This window comes from Ascidiella aspersa, chromosome 1, assembly GCF_963924565.1.
Source record: "Ascidiella aspersa chromosome 1, kaAscAspe10.2, whole genome shotgun sequence".
In the NCBI taxonomy this organism is placed as follows: Eukaryota; Metazoa; Chordata; class Ascidiacea; order Phlebobranchia; family Ascidiidae; genus Ascidiella; species Ascidiella aspersa.
Window position 1 is genome coordinate 36,838,918 of NC_139447.1, and position 20,866 is coordinate 36,859,783.

General features: G+C 35.3%; 1 protein-coding gene across 1 annotated transcript; it reads left to right on the top strand.

The window, feature by feature from the left end:
• The first annotated feature begins 2,327 nt into the window (after positions 1-2,327).
• LOC146170337 (molybdenum cofactor sulfurase-like) lies at positions 2,328-19,483 on the top strand. The gene is made up of 13 exons (XM_083388323.1): positions 2,328-2,333; positions 3,398-3,506; positions 4,469-4,614; positions 6,247-6,361; positions 8,917-9,022; positions 11,588-11,680; positions 13,904-14,079; positions 15,063-15,200; positions 16,057-16,183; positions 16,744-16,866; positions 17,339-17,473; positions 18,443-18,578; positions 19,283-19,483. Exons 1-13 carry the CDS (start codon positions 2,328-2,330, stop codon positions 19,481-19,483), a joined length of 1,611 nt encoding a protein of 536 aa, XP_083244449.1.
• The last annotated feature ends 1,383 nt before the right edge of the window (positions 19,484-20,866 follow it).

Consider the following 20,866-nt stretch of genomic DNA (forward strand, 5'->3'; position numbering starts at 1 on the left):
TGCGGGTTAAATCGTATGCCTATACAACTAAGGCTATGTTACATGGAACCCACCTATTCATTTATGTGTATTAGTTTCTCACTCAGTTGCATAAAATATATCAGAAGACATGTTTAGAATGATGGGAAGAAAATACAAGTTCTTTCTGAATTTTATAAAAGACAAATGTCGTCGCAATTATTGTGTATTTTTTACTGCACTGATCAGGAAATTATGTGGCCTAATATTACAAATAGCTTAGCTGTGACATATTTTCCAATGTGTAATTATGGTCATGACAAACAGTAGGCGAACATAAAAACGTCTTTTTTGAATACAGGTCAAATTCACGCATACGCGACCAATGGTCTACCCAGGGTTTCTTGACCAGGGGTGCTCGTTCCCAAAGGGGTTCGAGAACTGTTCCAAGGGGGTGGAGGGATGCTGGATCAGTCGTAGGAAATGTATTATTACTGTAAATTATTTCTCTGCTCAATTAAATGTAAAACTAAATAACATTTTAGTATTGTGATGCTGCTTTATCTGTTACTTGTATAAAAATAAAATTGATTTTGTTATTTAAGCAATTCTAGAAGGGGGTGCAAGACTTGGTTGGTTATTTAAAAGGGGTGCAGCAAGGAAAAAGGTTTAGAACCACTGCAGTCTACCAAATGGAAATTTGACGGATAAAAAAATGAGGTATATAGCCTATCTGGTAGTTATCGATGGAAGTAAAAGATGTACTAAAGGAGACCATAAAAAAAACGAGAAAAAGTAAAAAAATAAGAAAAACACAAAAGCTAGAAATGAAAAAACAAAAAAATGGGAAAATCTGAAACTATAGTGTCTATTTGCTTCGATCTAGCAATCAATTTTTACTATACAATTCAACATACACGAATATTGCCTTTAGCCTTATTCGATATTACGCAACAGGAATGCAACTCGATATGTCAGTTACCGCTTTTCGAACAAACCCATTTTGACCCTTGTAAGAACATTGTACGTGGGCCACTGCTTGGCCTTGTAAACACAGAAAGAACAATATGTCTCGTTTTTATAAATTGACTGTCTTGTGATCAAGTATTTCGCCCACGGAGTCACGTACGAAATATCTTCAGCAATATATAGCAAATTATATATAGGCCCACTAGCTGTTGCTACCAGGTATAAGATTAGTTAAAAGAGCATTGCTGGTAGTCGATAGGTTAGAGAAGAAAATACCTACCTATAAAAGGCTGATTTTATTAATTTGGAGAAATAGTAAACTTAAGTGGATTTCGAATCAGTTATTTGGCCACTACTTTCCTTCTGCTCTGTTTATATAGTTTTCTCATTTGACGTTACAAGCTGCAGACTATATTTTCAAGTTTCGTAAAGTTACAAAAAATTAGCAAGAGACTATATGTATACCAGATAAAAAAAAGTAATTAAAAATGGTATACAATCACTAATAGGTGGATGCGCCCACAAGCAAGCCGGGCAAATAGCCCGACACTTCCGGAGGCTACCTATCCGACTAACAAAGTAATTCAAATAGATTCGAAGATGTAAATACTGCAAAACTTGGAAGATTACATTTATCAATATAACCAGCCGAACCCAAGTCCCAACCCTATAACCTAAATGTCCTAAATCAATACATATTTACAAATAAGTGTATATCCGAGCTATCTGTCAATAGGCATTTCTAAAAATATTCTTGATTGTTTTAACCTTCTAAATCAGTAGTTCTCAAACTTTTTTAGCTTGCGGCCCACTGAAATAATCTTAAATATTTCGCGGCACTCTTTTAACAGAACAACAATAGACCAAATTTACAAACACCTCGAGAAAACGTACTAAGGAAAGTATAATTAACTTCAATGTATTGAAACCAAACAACCCTATATTTTTTTCACTGAACTGGATTGGTCAAGGTAAATTACCTAATGGACACAAAATGTAACAGTGACATTCCTGACATATTCGGGAAAATTCAAACGTTGGGTCGCCCTTAATACGCAACAAACCATATGTAAATGTATCAATACTACTATGTGTAATGGACCCCGACCTAGCTATAGTCGCGTTTAGTAATACACTATACGCCACCGCGACAACCAAAGTCACGAAATAAGATATATGCAGCTTAATTAGCTCACCGGTATCGTAAGGATAATTGCGATAGTTACGCGGGGGATGAGACCCAAGGGCTTCACGTGATCGCGCGAATTTACATAGCCACTTCAAAAGACAGACGTTCCGTGCTAATTTTGTCCCGGAAATAGATTAAACAAGACAAAGCGGAGCCTATTCCTAGAAATCGCTAGTAGAGCTACACACTGCCAAGTAGAGCGCCCGAAAAAATGGACGTATGTATATGTAAATTAACCGAGCCCACAGATTACGACGCACTGAGATTATAGCGCCGCACCCTGATCGTCGAAAAAATAGAGTGTTTCAATTTGTCACTCAAAGATGACAGCAATCAGTTAGAGTTAGGCTATTGTAGTAGACTCGGCTACTAAGAACGCGCGGTAAAAATGCATAGCTGTCTGATTGGGTAAAGTTTAAAGTCAGTTAGTTTATGTTTGTATTGTGTTGTTTTCGAAATTCTGTAAAGTTTTAGGTAAATTAAAACACGGCTAAATGATTTGAATTTCCGTTCGTTCGTTATTTTCTTTACGATAACGACTCCGTATGAAAAACGTTGTTAGTAGAAACTATTTTGCATATAACTAAAGAGAGAAAAATAGCAGAGCGGTTAGTTTCATTGTAGGCATCGTCTCAGGCTCTTCTACGTTGTTGATTGCACTAAATAAAACTGACAGCACCATTTAAGTTAATAAATCGTACCAACTCCACATGGACCAGTTTGTGTTAAAAATATTCGGGTTAGAATAAATGTATACTGCGAAAACTTAGACAAGATTAGAAATATCTATAGTTCGTGAAAGTCCGGTTAAGAAATACAACTATGTGAAGGTCATTATTTTACTTGTGTTATGCTTTGTGGTTTTGTATTGTATTTTAATTCGTTAAAATATTGCCTAAATATCTTTTATTTATTGCAGAATTGTTCTCAAGATTTTTCGAGCAAAAACGTCGCAGTCGGTTTTAACTTTGTGACTCACCAAATACTATGAACTAATTTTGCATAAATACGTCATTATGGTGAGTCATGGTGATCATTCTGTAGGCCAGACTTAATAACTAGGCAATGATGATGCATTGCATTTACGAATTACATTGTACGCGTTATTACGCATTTAAACATGTAACTTACATATGCGAAAAATTTAACATGACGTAATTCAAACCTACACATATGGCCACACCCACACGCCCAAATTTAGTTGTAGCCTACGCATGTTAGTTTTTTACTTATTTTTATTTTTCGCCGGGCTTGTGTATTTTACAATTATTATATTTGTAGGGATCAGGATTTTCAGTAGAGCGGGAAGATAAAGACAACAGCTTCAAAGGAGCGAAATACCCAGGAAATCTTCGCTCCATACGACAAAACGAATTTCAGCGTCTAAAAGGTTTGAGCCAGAAAACGCCACACCATTTCCCATAATTTCCTGTTTTAGAAAGTAACGATTTTTATTTGTAGCTTCTTTGTAAAATCCAATCGGGGAAATTTAGACTGAATGAAATGGGGGTTAATAGTTAATGTCTTTCTGTTTTTCTTAAGCTAATATTTCACGTTTTTGACAGACTTCAGGATTTCTTGTATTGAGATAACGGCAATAAATAATTTTATTTAAAAAAATGTACACCGCAAAGGTATTGCCATAACTCAAATTTAAGCAGCACTGAAGCTTAAAGTGGCAATTTAGCATCGAAATCTTCTGTAGTACAATGTGTCCATGATTCGCAACTAAAATTAGGTCGCCTTTTGTTTAGTTGGGTCGCCAACTGAAGCAGTTCATATTGTTAGATTTGTTGAGGGTAGTTCTGAGCAGGATTCTACCAAAATTTGAGAAAATTGCAGAAGCAATACGAAGACTTTGGTCATATCAATTAAATTCGCTTATGCTAAAGAACATTTCACTAAATCTTCGCTGTTGTACAACGTTTAGTACAGGGGTGGGCAAACTGCGTCTCGCGAGCCACATGCGGCTCACCGCCATGTTTTTTATGGCACTTCGTAAAATTTTAAAAAAATTGTAAAGGCTACCAAGAGTAAAGTTTATGGACGTTTCTCTCTTTTTATTTTCTTTATTTAGGCCAGCATTTCGTTTATGACGTAACACTAGACGTAGAATCAGAAGAGTTAAGTAATAGCAAGTCTACGGCGCAATTCAATGCTAAGACAGTAAGCTTTAGGTCACAAATTTGAGGCTCTCTTGTACTTGTATGTTCTGCAAATGGCTCTTCCATTGAATACATTTGCCCACCCCTGGTTTAGTATTTCGCCACGATTAAAGATTGAGAAACATTTTTCTAGTTAAACATTGCAAACAACATATGCTCGCATACACTTGCTTCGTCGCAATTTCAGGCCATGTTTACCTGGACTTTACCGGCAGTTCAATTTACTCTTCGCGACAAATGAACGAGTTCAAGAAAGACCTCGATCGTAACCTGTACGGGAATCCACACAGCGCCAACCCCAGCAGCAACCTTATGTCGAACGAGGTCGACCAGGTAAAAAAACCTAAAGATTTGACCTTAACAAATGGCGAAAAGCTATTCGAAAATATTCTGTGTACGTAGCATATTTATTATTATACGTTAATTTTAATTTTATGTTGCTTTAAAATTGTCTGTATACGTATAGCACATTTATTATATTTATATACGTATTAATTTACGTTGCTTTAACTTGTAAAATTTAAAAGTGATCATACATCCAAATTATTACAGCATTTGTTTATTGTCACGTTATTAAAAAGTTGATTTGTTTCAGCTCAGCTTTGAATTGCCTATATATAACCCAATAAGAAGATGAAAATGGCGCAAAAACGTGGTTTCAAATTCTGCGCGTCGCTGTACAAATTAGCCTTTCAAACGCTGTCCAGATGTCGGTAACATGGTATAACTTAATCCGTCAAAAAGGAATACAGATTTCTCGAAAGTGTGCTCAAACTTATCATCATTTCTTAAACCCTCTTATTACAACCGCCAAACACCCTTTTCTAGGTGAATAAATAAATAATGAATTTGAAGATCTTGGTCCATTTTTTATAATTTTTAGCCCGAAGGCGTCCTCATCGCACTCTCGCAAATGAAACTTTTGGTAACTTAAACGATATAAGAGGTATTTTTGGCAATGCGCTCATTGATAACATCTTTGTAACTAGCTTTCGTGTTTGAAGTAACATGTTGACCTCACTCTAAATCAGGGTTTCTTAAACTTTTTTACCGCGGACTCCTAATTTTTTTTGCTTCGCGTGCACAGCAGAAGGTAAGAAAACTTCAAAAAAGTACGACATAAATTGACGTCACAGGGCTGCGGAGTCGATTAAAAATAAGCCGAGTCCGACTCCGGCCAAAAAAATACACCCGAGTCCGACTCCCGAGTCCCGAGTCCGACTCCGGGCAAATGTAAGATTTTGTCGAGTCCCGAGTCCAGCTCTGACTCTACAGCCTGTATTTTACCCATTTACGCAACTAAATTAAGGTGGATTTTCTGCAATCCACTCATATTGTTGTCAAAATTGATCCACCCGCATTACATGGTTTAAAAATATTTCACCATTTGCTATTACACTTTTACAACTTACATTTTGCCGCCTTAAAAGTTTTAAATTTTGATACTGCGCATGCGCACATCGGACTCGGGACTCGGGTAGTTTTACGTGGTCTTACTCGAGTCCCGAGTCCCGAGTCCAACTCCGGCAAAACAAACCGACTCCGTTGAGTCCCGAGTCCCGAGGCCGACTCCAACTCCGCAGCCCTGGTCACAATACAAACAGACTTCATAAATCTGCTGGTGTCGGTCCAAAATATGTGAAGTGAAATGGAATTTAAATACAGTCAGTGCAAAACCGTTTTATTTTTATTTAAACAGTTTTCTTTAAAAAAAATATTTACTTCCTTAATATACACAAATATTTTAGGCTTTCATGGACCCCTAAAACTAGTTCACGGACACCCAAGGGTGAACCCCAGTTTAGGAACCCCTGCTCTATGGCATAACATAATGACGTCTTTTCTGAGAAAAAATGCCCATCCCCGAACAAATATCTTGGATCAAGGGCTTACCCCTTTTACGCTGTCGGTTTAATTTGTTCTCATCAAACGTCAATAAATTTGAAAGGTTGTTTCTTTGTTCAGGTTCGCGAAAAGGTGCTTCGATTCTTCAATGTTACCTCACACGAATATTCAGTCGTTTTCACGTCGGGCGCCACTGCAAGTCTTCGGCTGGTGGCTGAATGCTTCAACTGGTCGAGTAAGAAAATACCTCGTTGCACATTTTTTAAATTACGGCTTACCGAGAAAGTAGTGTGTGAAGGTTGATTAATTTTAAAGGTTAAGGGCTGCAATTTTTTTTGTTATAGTGTTGTGTATTAGCAATATTATCAAAAATTATTCATAACAAATTAATGGTGGTATTTTATCCAAGCCCACACAGAAGTATGTAGCATTTTAAACGTTTTGAATCATTCTTGATTTATTTTCAACATGCGAAGAGTTATTCGAAACGTTCAAAATGATATCTACTTCTACATGGGCTTTGATATCATTCTACGTCTTCTACAACCTCCTGTCGTTAAGCTCCACGGCGGTATTTTGTTAATTTTGCTTTTCTAAATGAAGCTTATAATATATCTAAATTATTTCTTAACACTTTAAGGGTCCAATTACCCCGGGAAAGTACCCTTTCAGCCTTTCATTAAAGGGGAAGAGATACATTTTGGGGGGTCCTTGTTTATAAATTTTAAACGAAATCGACGATTCGGCAAATAAACTATGGTTTTCGAGTAATTGTTAGGTGGTAAATTCCGTCAAATTTACAAAAGAATTTTTTCTTTAAGTAATTTCGTTGAAACGAGAATACACCAATTGGCATAAAGTTTTATTTTCATTTATGCCGTAGAAAGTAAGCGTTTTCAACTGTGGTAAAACAATTCAACAGAAACCAACATGTAAGAATGCCGAGTAAAGCAATGTGATAAGTTTTAAAAACAATTTTTAATATTGTCGTATTGGTTAAATCTTTATATTTACGTGCCGCCCACCACTTATTGTCACTTTCAGTAGCCTTTATTAAAAACAGTTGTTTCGACTATCATCAAAACATGAAGAACGCGTAGTATTTGATGTAGGCCTAATCTTATGTTATTCTGAGACTATAACCGAGTCTAATGTCGCATTTCAACATCCATCGAACACTTTGTGCACCCATCATCGCTAAGTAAGAAGTGTATGTTTCCGGACCGTTTTAAGGAAATATATCAGCCCAAACATGTAAAAACTAAAATTTTCGCGCTTCGCCATAATAAAAATAATAAATAAGGTCGAGATTACTTGAATTATTTGCCCATGGGTTCACTTTCGAAGAGCGGGTGTTTATAAGTTAAGTTGTTTTATGACGTCACGTTATGACGCAACTTATGACGTCACCCCTTTAATTTTAGAGGTTTTGCGGCCCATCGAAATTTTAAAGTGGCAATGTGGCCCATTCTTAAAGGTTTAAAAGGTCAAGGAGGTTTGAACCGCTTCTACACAAAAGGAAATTTCCGTCTAAAGATTGAACATATTAAGTCAGCTTAAACATATCAATAATGAATAGGTCTGCAAGTTTTACGGTCGTCAAGCATTTATAATTTAGTGTGACGCCAATAAATGTCGCTGTGCGGTGTTTGTCTAGCTGTAAGTGTATTTTAACGAGGGAATTTCCATAACTTGTCAGGTCTAACTTGAACAGTTAAACGCTTTAAACAAAGTTGCTGTTTGTTTGCAATCAGAAATAGACTGTTCATACTCAGCAAACTTTCGTTTTACTTTGATTTCTATGGAAATGATTTATAATTTAACGTAGGTCAAAAATTTTTCTTTTGATTAGTGATTTTTGAATTATTTTTTATTTTTGTTAGGGGCACAATTTTTCAGATATGGCGTCACAAGTTGCGATATAACCGGACGCATAAGTAATCTTAAAAAGCTGTTTTCAAACGAACTTGTGTACAATTATACAACTAAAGATATAATTTAATCGCACGAAGGGCACAAAATTGACTTTACTCGTAAGACAGGACTTTTACCTTTAGAAGAACACTTACAAAACAAAACAAAATAACAATAAAACTTACAAAATAATAATGAAAACATATAGATAAAATATGCACAGATGGATTATTGTACCGAAATCTGGTTGAAGTTTGCAGGAAAAAACGCATACATTACATTCATCTCGTAGCTGTTGCTAACGATAAATTAAACCGCGTTTACAATGTAATTTAGAAATTGTAAAAAAAATATAGCTTTAGGGGGGTATGGCCTCGTGCCCATGCTGGTCAATTAATCTGGCCTGCGGATTTTTACCTTCATGACGATTAAGTACAGTTAAAAGGTTGCCGAAAGCAATTAAAAACTTTATAGTTTCATGACATTTTAAACTGTAAGTCTCTCTACAGTTTTTATCATATTTTCTTTATATTTTCTCTTTTTAACGATAATAAAGTATAAAAAATCGAGAGTTTCTTGATGAAGAATAAATGAAGGGTTGCCGAAAGCAATTGAAAACTATTGTTTCATGACATTTTAAACTGTACAACGTCATTAGTTTGAAAGGGGGTGTGGCCTCGTGCCCCTCCCCTTTCTGAACCCACCCCCTATTTCCCTACTGGAGATCTGAAAATCGCGGCCTGGGCGTTCCTCGAGCCGCAGTCATACCGAAAAATATTTTAGTACGATGGCGAGGATGCTTTCGCTCGTTAACGAAACATGGTGTGTCCATGAGATTGATGTTTACACGACCACCATCATGTTTATACTTAACAGGCAATTCGATGTACGCCTTTCTTGAAGACAACCATACATCTGTGGTCGGGGTCAGGGAAATGGCGGCTGTACACGGAACTAGATCTTTCTGTCTCAGGTTTCCCAGGTAAGTGGTGTTTACGTTTCGTGGTAGAACAACACTAGGCCAGACCATCGGGCAGACTATAGGACAACTAGATAATTCTAGTTTAATGAATTAGAGCAAAATGCGACTAATTCTAATCAAATTTGTGCATTGCTTGGGTGCTATAATTCTAGTTCTAATCTAATTCGGATTTTACCAAAAATACTACTTTGTCCAACGGCATTTTTAGTCTCTTAGTCAAAGCAAAGAATTTTCAAACTCTTTGGTTGGCACGTAATTTTGACAGTCTGAAAAACGTTTGCTATGCTAAAAGCAGGGCTGCGGAGTCGGACTCGGGACTCGAGTAACACCACATAAAACTACCCGAGTCCCGAGTCCGACGTGCGCATGCGCAGTATTAAATTTTAAAACTAATATGGCCGCGAACTGTAAATTTTGAAGGCGGAATAGCATTCGGTGGATATTTTCCAACCATGTATTGTGAGGGAATGAATTATATGACACCCCTAGAAGTGGATTGCTGAATAACAACCTTATTTCGTTACGTAACTTGGGGGAATACAGGCTGTAGAGTCTTGAGCCGGACTCGTGATTCGTGACTCGTTCGAAATCATACATTTTGCCGGAATTATTCTCGGGACTCGGGAGTCGGGAGTCGGACTCGGGTTTTTTTTTTGGCCGGAGTCGGACTCGGGAGTCGGACTCGGGTTATTTTTAACTGACTCCGCAGCCCTGGCTAAAAGGCATAAAAATTAGCACACACATAATTACCGTTCGCATTCTTATTAGAAATACTTCTCAATTTTAAAGAAATTCATTGTGAATAATCAAATGTAATTCTATACTTCAAGTTCTAGTTCAAATTTGTTTTTAAGAATTCGGTAATTCTAATTCTAATCTAATTTGGGAAAACTGAAATGCTCTAATTTTAATTCTAATCGCATTTTAAAAAGCTAAAATTAATCTAGTTGTCCAAGTCTGCCATAGGGGCAGACAGCGGGCTGGTCGGTTAATACGGCCCGCGGAATATTTCCTTGTATGACGATAAAAGTGTTACCAAGATCAATAAAAAACTTTGCTTTCGTGACGTATCAACTGTAATTATCACTGCAGTTTTTATCGCATATTTCTTTATATATTTTTCTTTTAACAATAAGAAAGTTGAAAAATTTCAGAACACATTTTTTGAAAAAACTAAGTAGGCTACATTTGAAATGTTGCCGGAATCAATTTAAAACTGCATGTTCGTAAAATTTAAACTGTGGGTACAACATCTCATTAAGGCTTATTTATGTTTGTTTACATAGGTAATTATTTTTTCTTCGTTTAACGAAAATAAATTCGAATAAATTCGACAAAAATGTACTTTTGCTCTGCGTTTAACAGTTATCCGGCCCGCCATGGTCAGCCTATAAAGTGATCCGGCCTTTTGTTAAAAAAATTTGGTGGCCCTCTTGGTCTAGAACCCCTATGCAATTCTACAAGCGTTCGTCGAATCCCAAATTTTCGCTCAGTATTCGTTTCTTCCTCCTAGCAACTGAAACTGGGCATAATCAAATAATAAACTTGCATTTATAGAGGTTAAATTGGCCAAACTTTCAACTTGTAACGTTACGTGACACCTTGGCACATAAAAAGATTCGAATTTAGCTTGAAATAACAGCATTTATGTTTCAGAGGACGTTCTCGCCGAACCCTTAAAAAAGTTGCGAGGGTTAAGAACCACTGGTCTAAACTCTAGAGTAGAACTAAAAGTTTTTTCAGGCCGTAATTGATATCGAAATGTATTTAGGGCGCAATGAGTCGAATTTGTTATAGCCCTTCTGAAGCTGCTTTTTAACCAACGATAATGGCTTACGTAAAAAGCAATTGCAGACCAAACGAACCTGTCGATCAATGATGCTAGCAGGACATGCCTGAAAAACAACTACAGTGAAGTCCAACTCACGATACTGTTTTTCGTACTTCGTTTTTTTTTTTTTTATTCACAGAACAAACATGATTGAATTATATAAATAGGATTCAACAAACACCATTCACCGGTAATAGCGTGTTAAATGCGCTGAACGAAATCTTGCAACAATTTTATTGCGAATTCTACAAAAACAGAGAGATGTACAGCTTTCTGTCGTAGGTTGAATGAAACTTACAACGTTTAAGAGGCACTGGCTTATAACACACCGCCATACATCAGTAGACTAATATGTATGCCACCAAATGGGGTTTAACCGATAAGCTATTGTTACATATCATAAATTGACGACCTGATCTAAATTTGCTTTAATATATTGTTTATTATCTATCTAACATATCCATAATAATACCTTTCTTAATCCATATGTAATAAGAATATCAAAGCCCATACAGAAGTAGGTATCATCTTGAACGTTTCGAATAACTCTTTATTCATTTTCAACATCAAGATAATGCCTACTTCTGTATGGGCTTTGATATTGTTATTACGTCTTACTACAACCATAATCCATATGCATTTAAAAAAAAATAGGCGATAAAATTTGTTGGTAAGTCGGAAATGTTTTTACTAACATTTTTTCGCTAACAAAGTGTACGTTTTTGTGTTATCAGGGGCGACTTTGAAGACTTGTCCGACATTGATAAATGGAAACCGGTCGCGATTTCAACTTCCAGCAAAGAACTTCAGAGTTATGCCACCAACAGGTTTAATATTATATCAATGAAATAATAGGAACAATTGATTTTAAGTGCTGCTCGATTTAAATGGTCCTGAAGCTATGATTTTTTGGGGCAAATAAACCTATTGTTTTAAGTTGAACTTTAATGCTTCGGAATTTAAATTCCAAGAAAAGTACGAAGGCAGCACGAGGACACAAACTCTGCGTATTTATTTTTGGCACCGGCGAGTCAGGTCACGTAAAACTTTACCAAGTATCAAATGTTTAGAAATTTCTTGAAGTTCCGGCCTTTCTGTTAAAAGCGGCTCTCATTAGGGTTCAAAAAATAAAATGATTTATCAGAAGCATATTTGCGCACAAGTTCGCTAGAACACAGCAGGTGTTTTTAGATTGATTGTTTCATGACTTAACTTTTCGACGTCATCCCTGATTTTTAATGCACCCTAAGCAAAAACAGCTTGATTTAGCCTTTTTGCGGCTCCTTTGAAAATTTAGAATGCTTACAAGAGGTTGACTCAGATGCTTACAAAGGTTGCAACCACTGCTGTATACATAATGAATTAAATGACTGCGGTTCAAATGGAGTACTTTCGTTAAACTTTTTTATTTACTTTGGGTTATTTATCTCAATTTTGCACATAAAACAAATTTCTTGCCTAATGTTGCGTTTTTATTTTTTTATTTGAGTTACATCTAATATGCGGACGAGTTTACCAGTTTTAATATTTAGCGTTTTATTTTTATGACTTTACTAGACGTTGACTTGCTCTAATAATGAATTGATTAGGTTATTACATTACGAATGACTTGACTTGGACTTACGTCAATTCAACATAATTCGTGTACCTTACTGATGTCACTTAAAACTAATAACATGATATGATTGAGTTTCTGAAGAAGTTTTTATTAATTAAAAGAGCATTATAATAAATTCTCCAACGCTATACAAGAAACAAAAAGAGTGCGTACAGCGAAATTTCACCAAACGTTTTTGTCAACCTTAACTGTAAACTATACGAATAAATGTTTGTTAACTTTAACGATATTCAAACACTCTTTGCGATTGCGTTAAGTCCCTACATTGTAACACGACCTTAGTACTGAATGTTTGTGCACGTTAGTGTAATTGCGCCTATCATCTAATACCATAAAGTTTTATTACACGTCCATGTCTTGTTATTATACAACGCTTTTAAGACCAAAGTTCAGTTCAAAGTGAAAGTTTGCCAAGTCAGCCTTCTAAATGCAAATATTTTTTGCGCCCCCCGCGAATATTTTACGCCTTCATAAACATGTCACGAACTGAGAACGGTACCTCGAACTTGGCGCGAAAATAAGACAAATGTAATTATCGCATTTCCGCTAACCTTGCGTGTCGAGACAGCTGTTGAAATGCCCTTTATAAACTTTTGGCAAAAAAAATCATGAACAAATTGTTTCGGAGAAAACTACATAGCAAACGCATTCGCGCACGTTTTGAATGTTGCGGTACAGTTCAGTTTTTGACTCAATACTGCGCGTACAGTAAGTGGTATTTAACGAAGCTTTGGTAAGCAAATTATCTTCACTCAACTTTTTTCAAGCTTAGAATGAGCAAAGAAGAAATAATACAGTAGCAATAATAAAGTCAATTTCATTAAATGTGGGTCATGTCTTTCAAATCAAACCGGGCTCGCGGCCCATAGGTTGAAAACACTGCGTTATATAAATCTTTCAAGTCTTACGCGAAACTTGGAAAAGTTTATGTTTTCCATTTTCAATCGATTAATTTAAACTCTGTTGCTAGCGCTGGGCGTGATGTATTTTATTGTTAATTTGCCTAAAATGCCTGTAAATTTGCCCAGAATGCCTTGGTATTAATCCAGATGGCTTACAAAGACAGCAAACTGCCACGAGAAAGAAAATATACACCAGATGTGGCCAATGCGCAATTATTTTCGCTTTTACGAAAGGTGCACCGCACGTCCGCACGTACTTTTTATTGTTAAAAGAAGATAACTCATAGTCGATTATGGATCAATAATGTCAAAAAAAATCATTCCAATTTTACTTTAATTCGTGTTGTGCGATTTTCTAGAAATCTGTTATTCATAACTTAAAAAGCTGGCATCGATTTTATTGTATTATCTTTGGGGTACAAGCAGTCGTGAAAGTAACCTGGAACACTCCTGGATACCGTTCCCGAAAGAGAATTATTTTCTACATACGTGAAACCGGTTAACAATATAATCTTTTACATTTTTTAAAGCACTTCTCATCCAAACAACAGAGCTAGCGAAACTCACAATCGAAACCCCTCGAAGAAGGAACCGAAAGCTTTCAACCTTTTCTCCTTTCCCGCCCAAAGCAACTTCTCGGGAAGGAAACACCCTTTGACCTGGATCGAGCAAATACAGCGCTCGGGAATTCCGGCGCTCAACGCAGGTACTTTTCGTCTGTGTGTGTCTATGTCCAGGGCTGGATCCTTCAGCTAACATGAGAGCTATGTAAGGGCCCCTTTGACACTTGTGACACTTGTCGGTCTGACAAATATTTGGAAGGTTACCTATTTTGATTTTGAGGCTTTTCGGAAATATAACGCTTACAAACGCTGGAAAAATGTTGAAGGGCTAATTAAATGGGAGACGGTGGCCCTTATCCGGTAGGCGTACTTTAAAGCAGGGGTCGGGAACATATGGCTCGCTTTTTGTGACGCCATATGTTTTTTTTTTTTTTTTGAAAAAATAATCTTGCGTGCAGAAAAATGTTAGGGATCATTTCTTTGCATAATATGAATAAAACTGCACCTTTTCCTAACTTTATGTTTTCCTCTTTTTAACACACACAGTAGTAAATTTTTGGGCGACACGGCTTCCTTAGCTAAAAAGGATTCCTACCCCTGCTTTAAAGTGTTAAATGATGACATAAAAAAATTATTAATTAGTTTCCTGTACTATTAGGTGACAATTAAAAAAAACAGCTGTTAGATTTAACATAACGTTATGCATCGCATAGCTTTTCGTATATTTAACAAATCTGATACAGTCAATATACTAAAAAACATTTTATTTGAAAATCGATCAATTTTTAGACCGTTTAACAGAAAGTGAAAAACAGGAATATATATCATCTTTTAAAACAATAGTACATGTGTTTTACCAAACTGTCTAAATCTTCGGTTTTCTGAGTTGTAAATGCGTGCTATGGTAGCAAATAAAACTCTCGGCAAAAAACATAAAGTTCAGGATCACTGGTTTAAGTTACCTACAACATGCTTTTCAAGTTTACCTCCTAACTTTGTGGAAAAATACTGTTGAAATATATGTTAAATAACTATTAATTTTTGGGAAAGGTTTCATTTTAATGACTATATGGCCTATAAAAGGTAAATACCTAAGGTATCACGATTCTTGTTAAATTTTTACCAGAAAACAAGTCGTCGTCCAACAGTTGGTCAGTGTTGCTTGATGCTGCTGCCTTTGTTCCTTCTTCGCCGCTCGACCTTCGAGAACATTCCGCCGACTTCGTGTGCATGTCATTCTACAAAATCTTTGGCTTCCCCACAGGTAAAAGTCATTCTACAAAATCTTTGGCTTCCCCACAGGTAAAAGTCATTCTACAAAATCTTTGGCTTCCCCACAGGTCAATCAAAAACTTCCAGCAAACCTTTGTTGACCATATAATGCAAGGGTTCACTTAAATACACGACTAAGCACATTTCCTATTTATAGAAATATTAGAAATATAGATAACACGACTAATAACACATAAACCTCGCTATAAATGGCCATAAAGTGGAAATATAGAGTCTATCCCAACCTAGTTTTTCGTTTCCAGTCTTGTGCCTTAATTAAGCACGTAACAGTGCCATAACCATACCACGAGTAAAAACATTTTACAGTCGTAACGCAAAACGGCAAAATTCTTAATTTTTATCTAATTTATGAAAATTTTATATTCGCCTAAATTTTGTTCTTATCATGCAATGAGGTGTTGAAAATGAATAAAGAAATATTCGAAACGTTCAAAATGATACCTACTTCTGTATAGGCTTTGATATTGTAATAACGTGTTCTTATCTGATTTTCAATTTTACCTAAACGTTTTCGATTTAGCATTTACAATTTTCATTTAAAACAAAATTCCAATCGAATTTATAAGATTAGTTATCTTCTCACATACTTGGGTAGACTTTGCTCGTAGCTGGATAATAATTCCAAAGCCAAAAAAAAAAAAATGCTAAATAATGCTTCAACTATAGAAACTAGGAATGATAGCAATTGCGTCCCACCTTTTATAAGTGATGCTTGAATTGCTTCTCAGTCACATTAACTGAAGATGATACAAGCTTGTATCGAAAGGTCTTCTCAAATACTTATTTGTAAACCGAAAGCTAACGTTAATTTGAATAAACTTTTCCAGGTATTGGCGCCCTGCTGGTGAAGCGAGGCTCCAGACTTACCAAGGACGCCTTCTTTGGTGGTGGAACCACAGAAGTTTACTTACCAAGCGAAAACTTCCATGTTCTAAAGCCGAAAATTCATGAAAAGTAAGTCAAGTTTTATGGGCAAATTGGTTTACAAACCCTTCTTATCTTATAAAAGCTAAAATAATGTTCGAAATTTATATCAAAACAATTTGTAAAGCCTAAAGATTTTAATCTACCATACTTGAAGAGAATTTTCTTTAAAACACAGTTATTTTAGGAAAATGACGGAATTAGACTATAACTATCCCTTAATAACATCGATGACGTAAAACAAATCCAGATAAATTCCAGCAGAAACTTAAATATAAAACTTCGAAATATAACATATAATATTATCTACCCCTGTCTAACAGTTTACAGTCCAAACCGAAACATTTACTGGACAAATACAGGCCAAAACAGGTTGTACAAACATACAGAATAATAATTTACAGTAAAGTAATTTTCTGAATACTGATTTCTTCGTAAAAATAAACAATCTAATTGAAATCTCTGGTTTATCTGTGGATATTTTTATTTTAAAATAGCCTAATTTACACTGTGACCTTACAAACATTACAGAGCTAGATTTGAAAGCGCCTTAACATTATAACACAAAAGTATGTTCTTTTAATTTTCAGGCTTGAGGAAGGGACAATCGACTTCTTGAATATTCTGGCGCTCAAATACGGTTTTAGTACTCTTGAACGCACTACGATGTCAATGAAGCACATTCAGCTGCACACATTTTCGCTTATCAAGAGGTATGGTGTTTAAATTATGGGTGAAATATTTTTTTTAAATAGTATATAATATATATTCCATATTCTATATTCCCATATTTTTATGTACATATATTAAAATGAAATTTAGATTAGTTTTTGCAGAAATTAAAAATCTTTTCCACGTCGTTATTTAAGTCGGAGTTAACTTGAAATACAGCGGGTATTCATTGTTTGTTTTTACGGATTTAACGTAAAGTACATCAAAAAACTTTTACTTAGTGCGCCAGCTATTCTTTAATAGACATTTACCAGATGATATGTTCGTAAAATAATTATTACTCTTTACAAACGTTAAAAATATGTTACCATTTTACAAAATATCATCAGTTCATTAAACAATGTAAATGTTTGTTTAAAAAAAAGATTTTAAACTTGTAGAGTGAGTTAATATGAAATATACAAGTTAAGTCACTAAGCAAAGCTTGTAAATGTTTTTGTGTAAATTGGTTAGATTACATCAAGGAATGATAGCAATGCAGCATTTCAACGGACAACCAGTCTTCAGAATCTACGCGTTTTCTGATTACGATGCCCCGGAAAAGCAAGGGGCAGTTATATCCTTCAACGCAATGAGGCATGACGGGAGGTAAATTGTTAAGTTATTCATCACTTTTATGGTTTCAACTCTTTGTTGTGAGTTTGTAATAAACCCACATGCAGTATTATCTTGTTTAATGGTGAAAATAACGGCCCAAATTGACGTAAAAAGCGACATGCTTTTTTGTTCAAACGTTTCGGCAAATGCTCATGCCATCATCAGTGATATTTGCCGCACTGTTTGAACAATAAAGAATGTCGCTTTTTACGTTTATTTGGGCTGTTATTTTTACCATTAAACTTATGAACAGATCCGAAAATAGTGTTTAAAATATTATATTGGTTCTTGAACTATGGCTTCAACGCTTTGTAATGAACACACATATGCAATACTATATTGGAACATAGACAATATAGTAGAATAACTTAAGAAGTCCGATACTTGATATTTTTTTCTTATCTCGATACCGATACCCGGTATTTCAAACAGAAAATATCGCGATACGATCCGATAAATGACGTCATAACTACGCTCGAACAAACAAAGTAGAATAAATTGAATCGTTTAGTTAACCTTCAGTTGCTAACCTAGAATTTTTTTTACCGTTTATGACAGAATCGCTGCTTTGGGTTGCTAAATATGTCTGGAATTATTATATTAATTTAGTATCGGATCGGCACCGATGCCACCCTAGTAACAGACGAGTAACGATACTACCAACTTGCTATAGTAATTAGTAATAACCAATTCTTTGAAATAAACTAGAGATATAAAAGCATTTTTTTAAACTGTGACCTTTTTTTGATGATTATGATAAATTTGTTTTGTTTCACCTATAAAGGTATGTTTTTATTTCACCCCTAGATCATATCAGACTTTATCGTATACACTAAAAACACGCAATTAAAATGTTTGTCACTGTTAAGATGAAAATAACTTTAAGTTAAATTTTTTATGTCAGTAACTTGTTTTTCCTGCAATTTTCATTTTTTTTCAATATTTCATTTTTTCGAATAGTTACGTGGGATACAACGAAGTTATTGACCTTGCTTCGAAAAAGAACATCCATCTGAGGGGCGGTTGCTTTTGCAATGTGGGTTCATGCAACACTCTGTTAAGCATCGGAGACAACAGGATTAAACAAATACACAAGGTACTGGTTAGGGATGACAGATACTAGATATTTTATTCCGGTACCATCAGAAGATATATTGAGCAAAAATACTGCCATCCAACCGTTTTGACTTTTACAGTCATTGACTTGAGTCATTACAACACTATGCAGATAGTTGAGTGACCTGTTAGTTATTGATTTATAGCCTCTATATCAGGGGTTTCTTAAACTGGGGTCCATTTGGGGGTGCGTGAACTAGTTTTAGGTTAACCATGAAGGCCTATTTGAAATAATAGAGTATATTTGGAAACTAATCAACTTTTCAAAGTAAATAGTTTAATTAAAAATAAAACGATTTTGCACTGAATGTATTTCTACTCTGTTCCACTTTCATGTTATTTGGACTAGAAACACCAAATTTCCGGCGTTTGTTGGTAATGTGACGTCGATTTATGACGCAATGTCTAAAATTTCTTGCTATACCCTGGCCCATGCAAAGCAAAAATTTACTTTAAGCAAACACTTAAGTGCACTTATTTAAGTCAATCATTGAACTAAATTATCACAGCTCGTGTACTACAATTACAACTACCAGAGAAGCTGTTTTTTATTAAAAAAAGAGAAGTTTAAGCGCGAACAAAACGTCATCAAGATGACAAATGGACAGCTATCTTTCAATTCAAATAATTTTAAACGGCAAAATAAAATTTTTACTAAATACATAAATTATTTGCAACCCACAGTCGGGCTACAAATGCGGGGAGGTTGACTTGGTCGACAATCTTCCCGTCGGCGCCGTCCGGGCCTCTCTGGGGCACGTCTCTACCGCTCAGGATGTCAAGAAGTTCCTTCACTTTCTCAAAAGCACTTTCGTGACCAAGTTGAAGAAGAAAAGATTTGGTAGAAAGAGCAAAACCACAGTCATCAAGGTTTCACCTTTATAAGTGGAAAATATTTAATCTTTTTCATCGTTTTCCTGTTTGTGTGTCGTTATGAGACTTATTTATTGACAGGCAGCTGTTGACTAGGGATGTCCGATAATTTCCAATTCGATCCGATTATATCGGATGGTATCGGTACTCGTCCGATACCAAATTGATAAAGGCATTGTAGTTTCATATTTAGATCCAATTTACGAGATAAAAATTAAAGAAAAGCCATCATTTAAAATGTGTTATCACTTAGATGCGGAAGAATGGTAAACTTTTTTATCCTTTTTATGTTTGTTGTACAATATTAGGACTGCGGGCAACTATATGGGGTGACAATACTGTTTTGATGCTTGATATCAAATGGTAGTAATGTCGTTACTTGTTCGATACAAGAATCTGATACTAAATTGATAGAGGCATTGAATCTTATTATTTGCAAAGATTTTTACAATAAAAGGTTACTTTGTCATTACAAAACTAAATGTAACTAAACCAAGTGACGCAAAGAAAATATCGTTTTACAAAGTTTAAAAACAATGGTTTGGATCTTGGCACATAATGGTTGGAAGTTGTAGTAAGGCGTAGTAAGAATATCAAAGCCCATACAGAAGTATAGGTAGCATTTTGAACGTTTCGCATCATACCAACAACAACATGATGTTACCAATGAATTACAAGCCACTTGAAACCTTCAAAATGCTGCCTACTTCTGTATGGGCTTAATAATTAATTATGCAATGGACCCTTTTAATTTTACTCAATTTGCCTGTTCCAGTAACGACGTTTGGTATAGGATCGGAAGGCCGTACATCCTATGAAAATATAGACATTAGTATCCGTATAAAATTACCATGTATACCACCGTGAACTGCGATTTTGATTTTGTCGTTTTCTTACAGAACTTGCAATATTTCTCTTTTCCTTATCATGAAAGTTTTTTTCAACGTAATCCACAATGTGTGCCTAATTTGTGAAGTTTTCCGCCTTCCAATGTTCCAAAACCCTATTTTACTGGCCGCTGCATTTTACGATAACAAACAACCGGTGTTAGTGCAACCTAACTACAAACGTTTATAAACTGACGTTCTGTAAATGCGTACAGCACAGCTATTTTTTCAGCTTTTACCAAGCTAATATTTTGAAAAATAAAAAATGGCAATGGATATATTGAAAAAAAGTTTTTTTTTGTAGTGTTTTTTATAGTTTTGTATAATGACATTCAACTCAGTACTTTTATCATTAAGTTATTTCCCATATCATAGTTGTTTTTTCATTACTGTTCTTCAAGTATTAATAAATAGTTTTTTTAGACAATTAATGATGTTCATTTTGTTTCAGGGCAAGAACGTTAGCCAAGTAGACTTAAATAAACACAAAATTGTTTTGTTCTTAAAA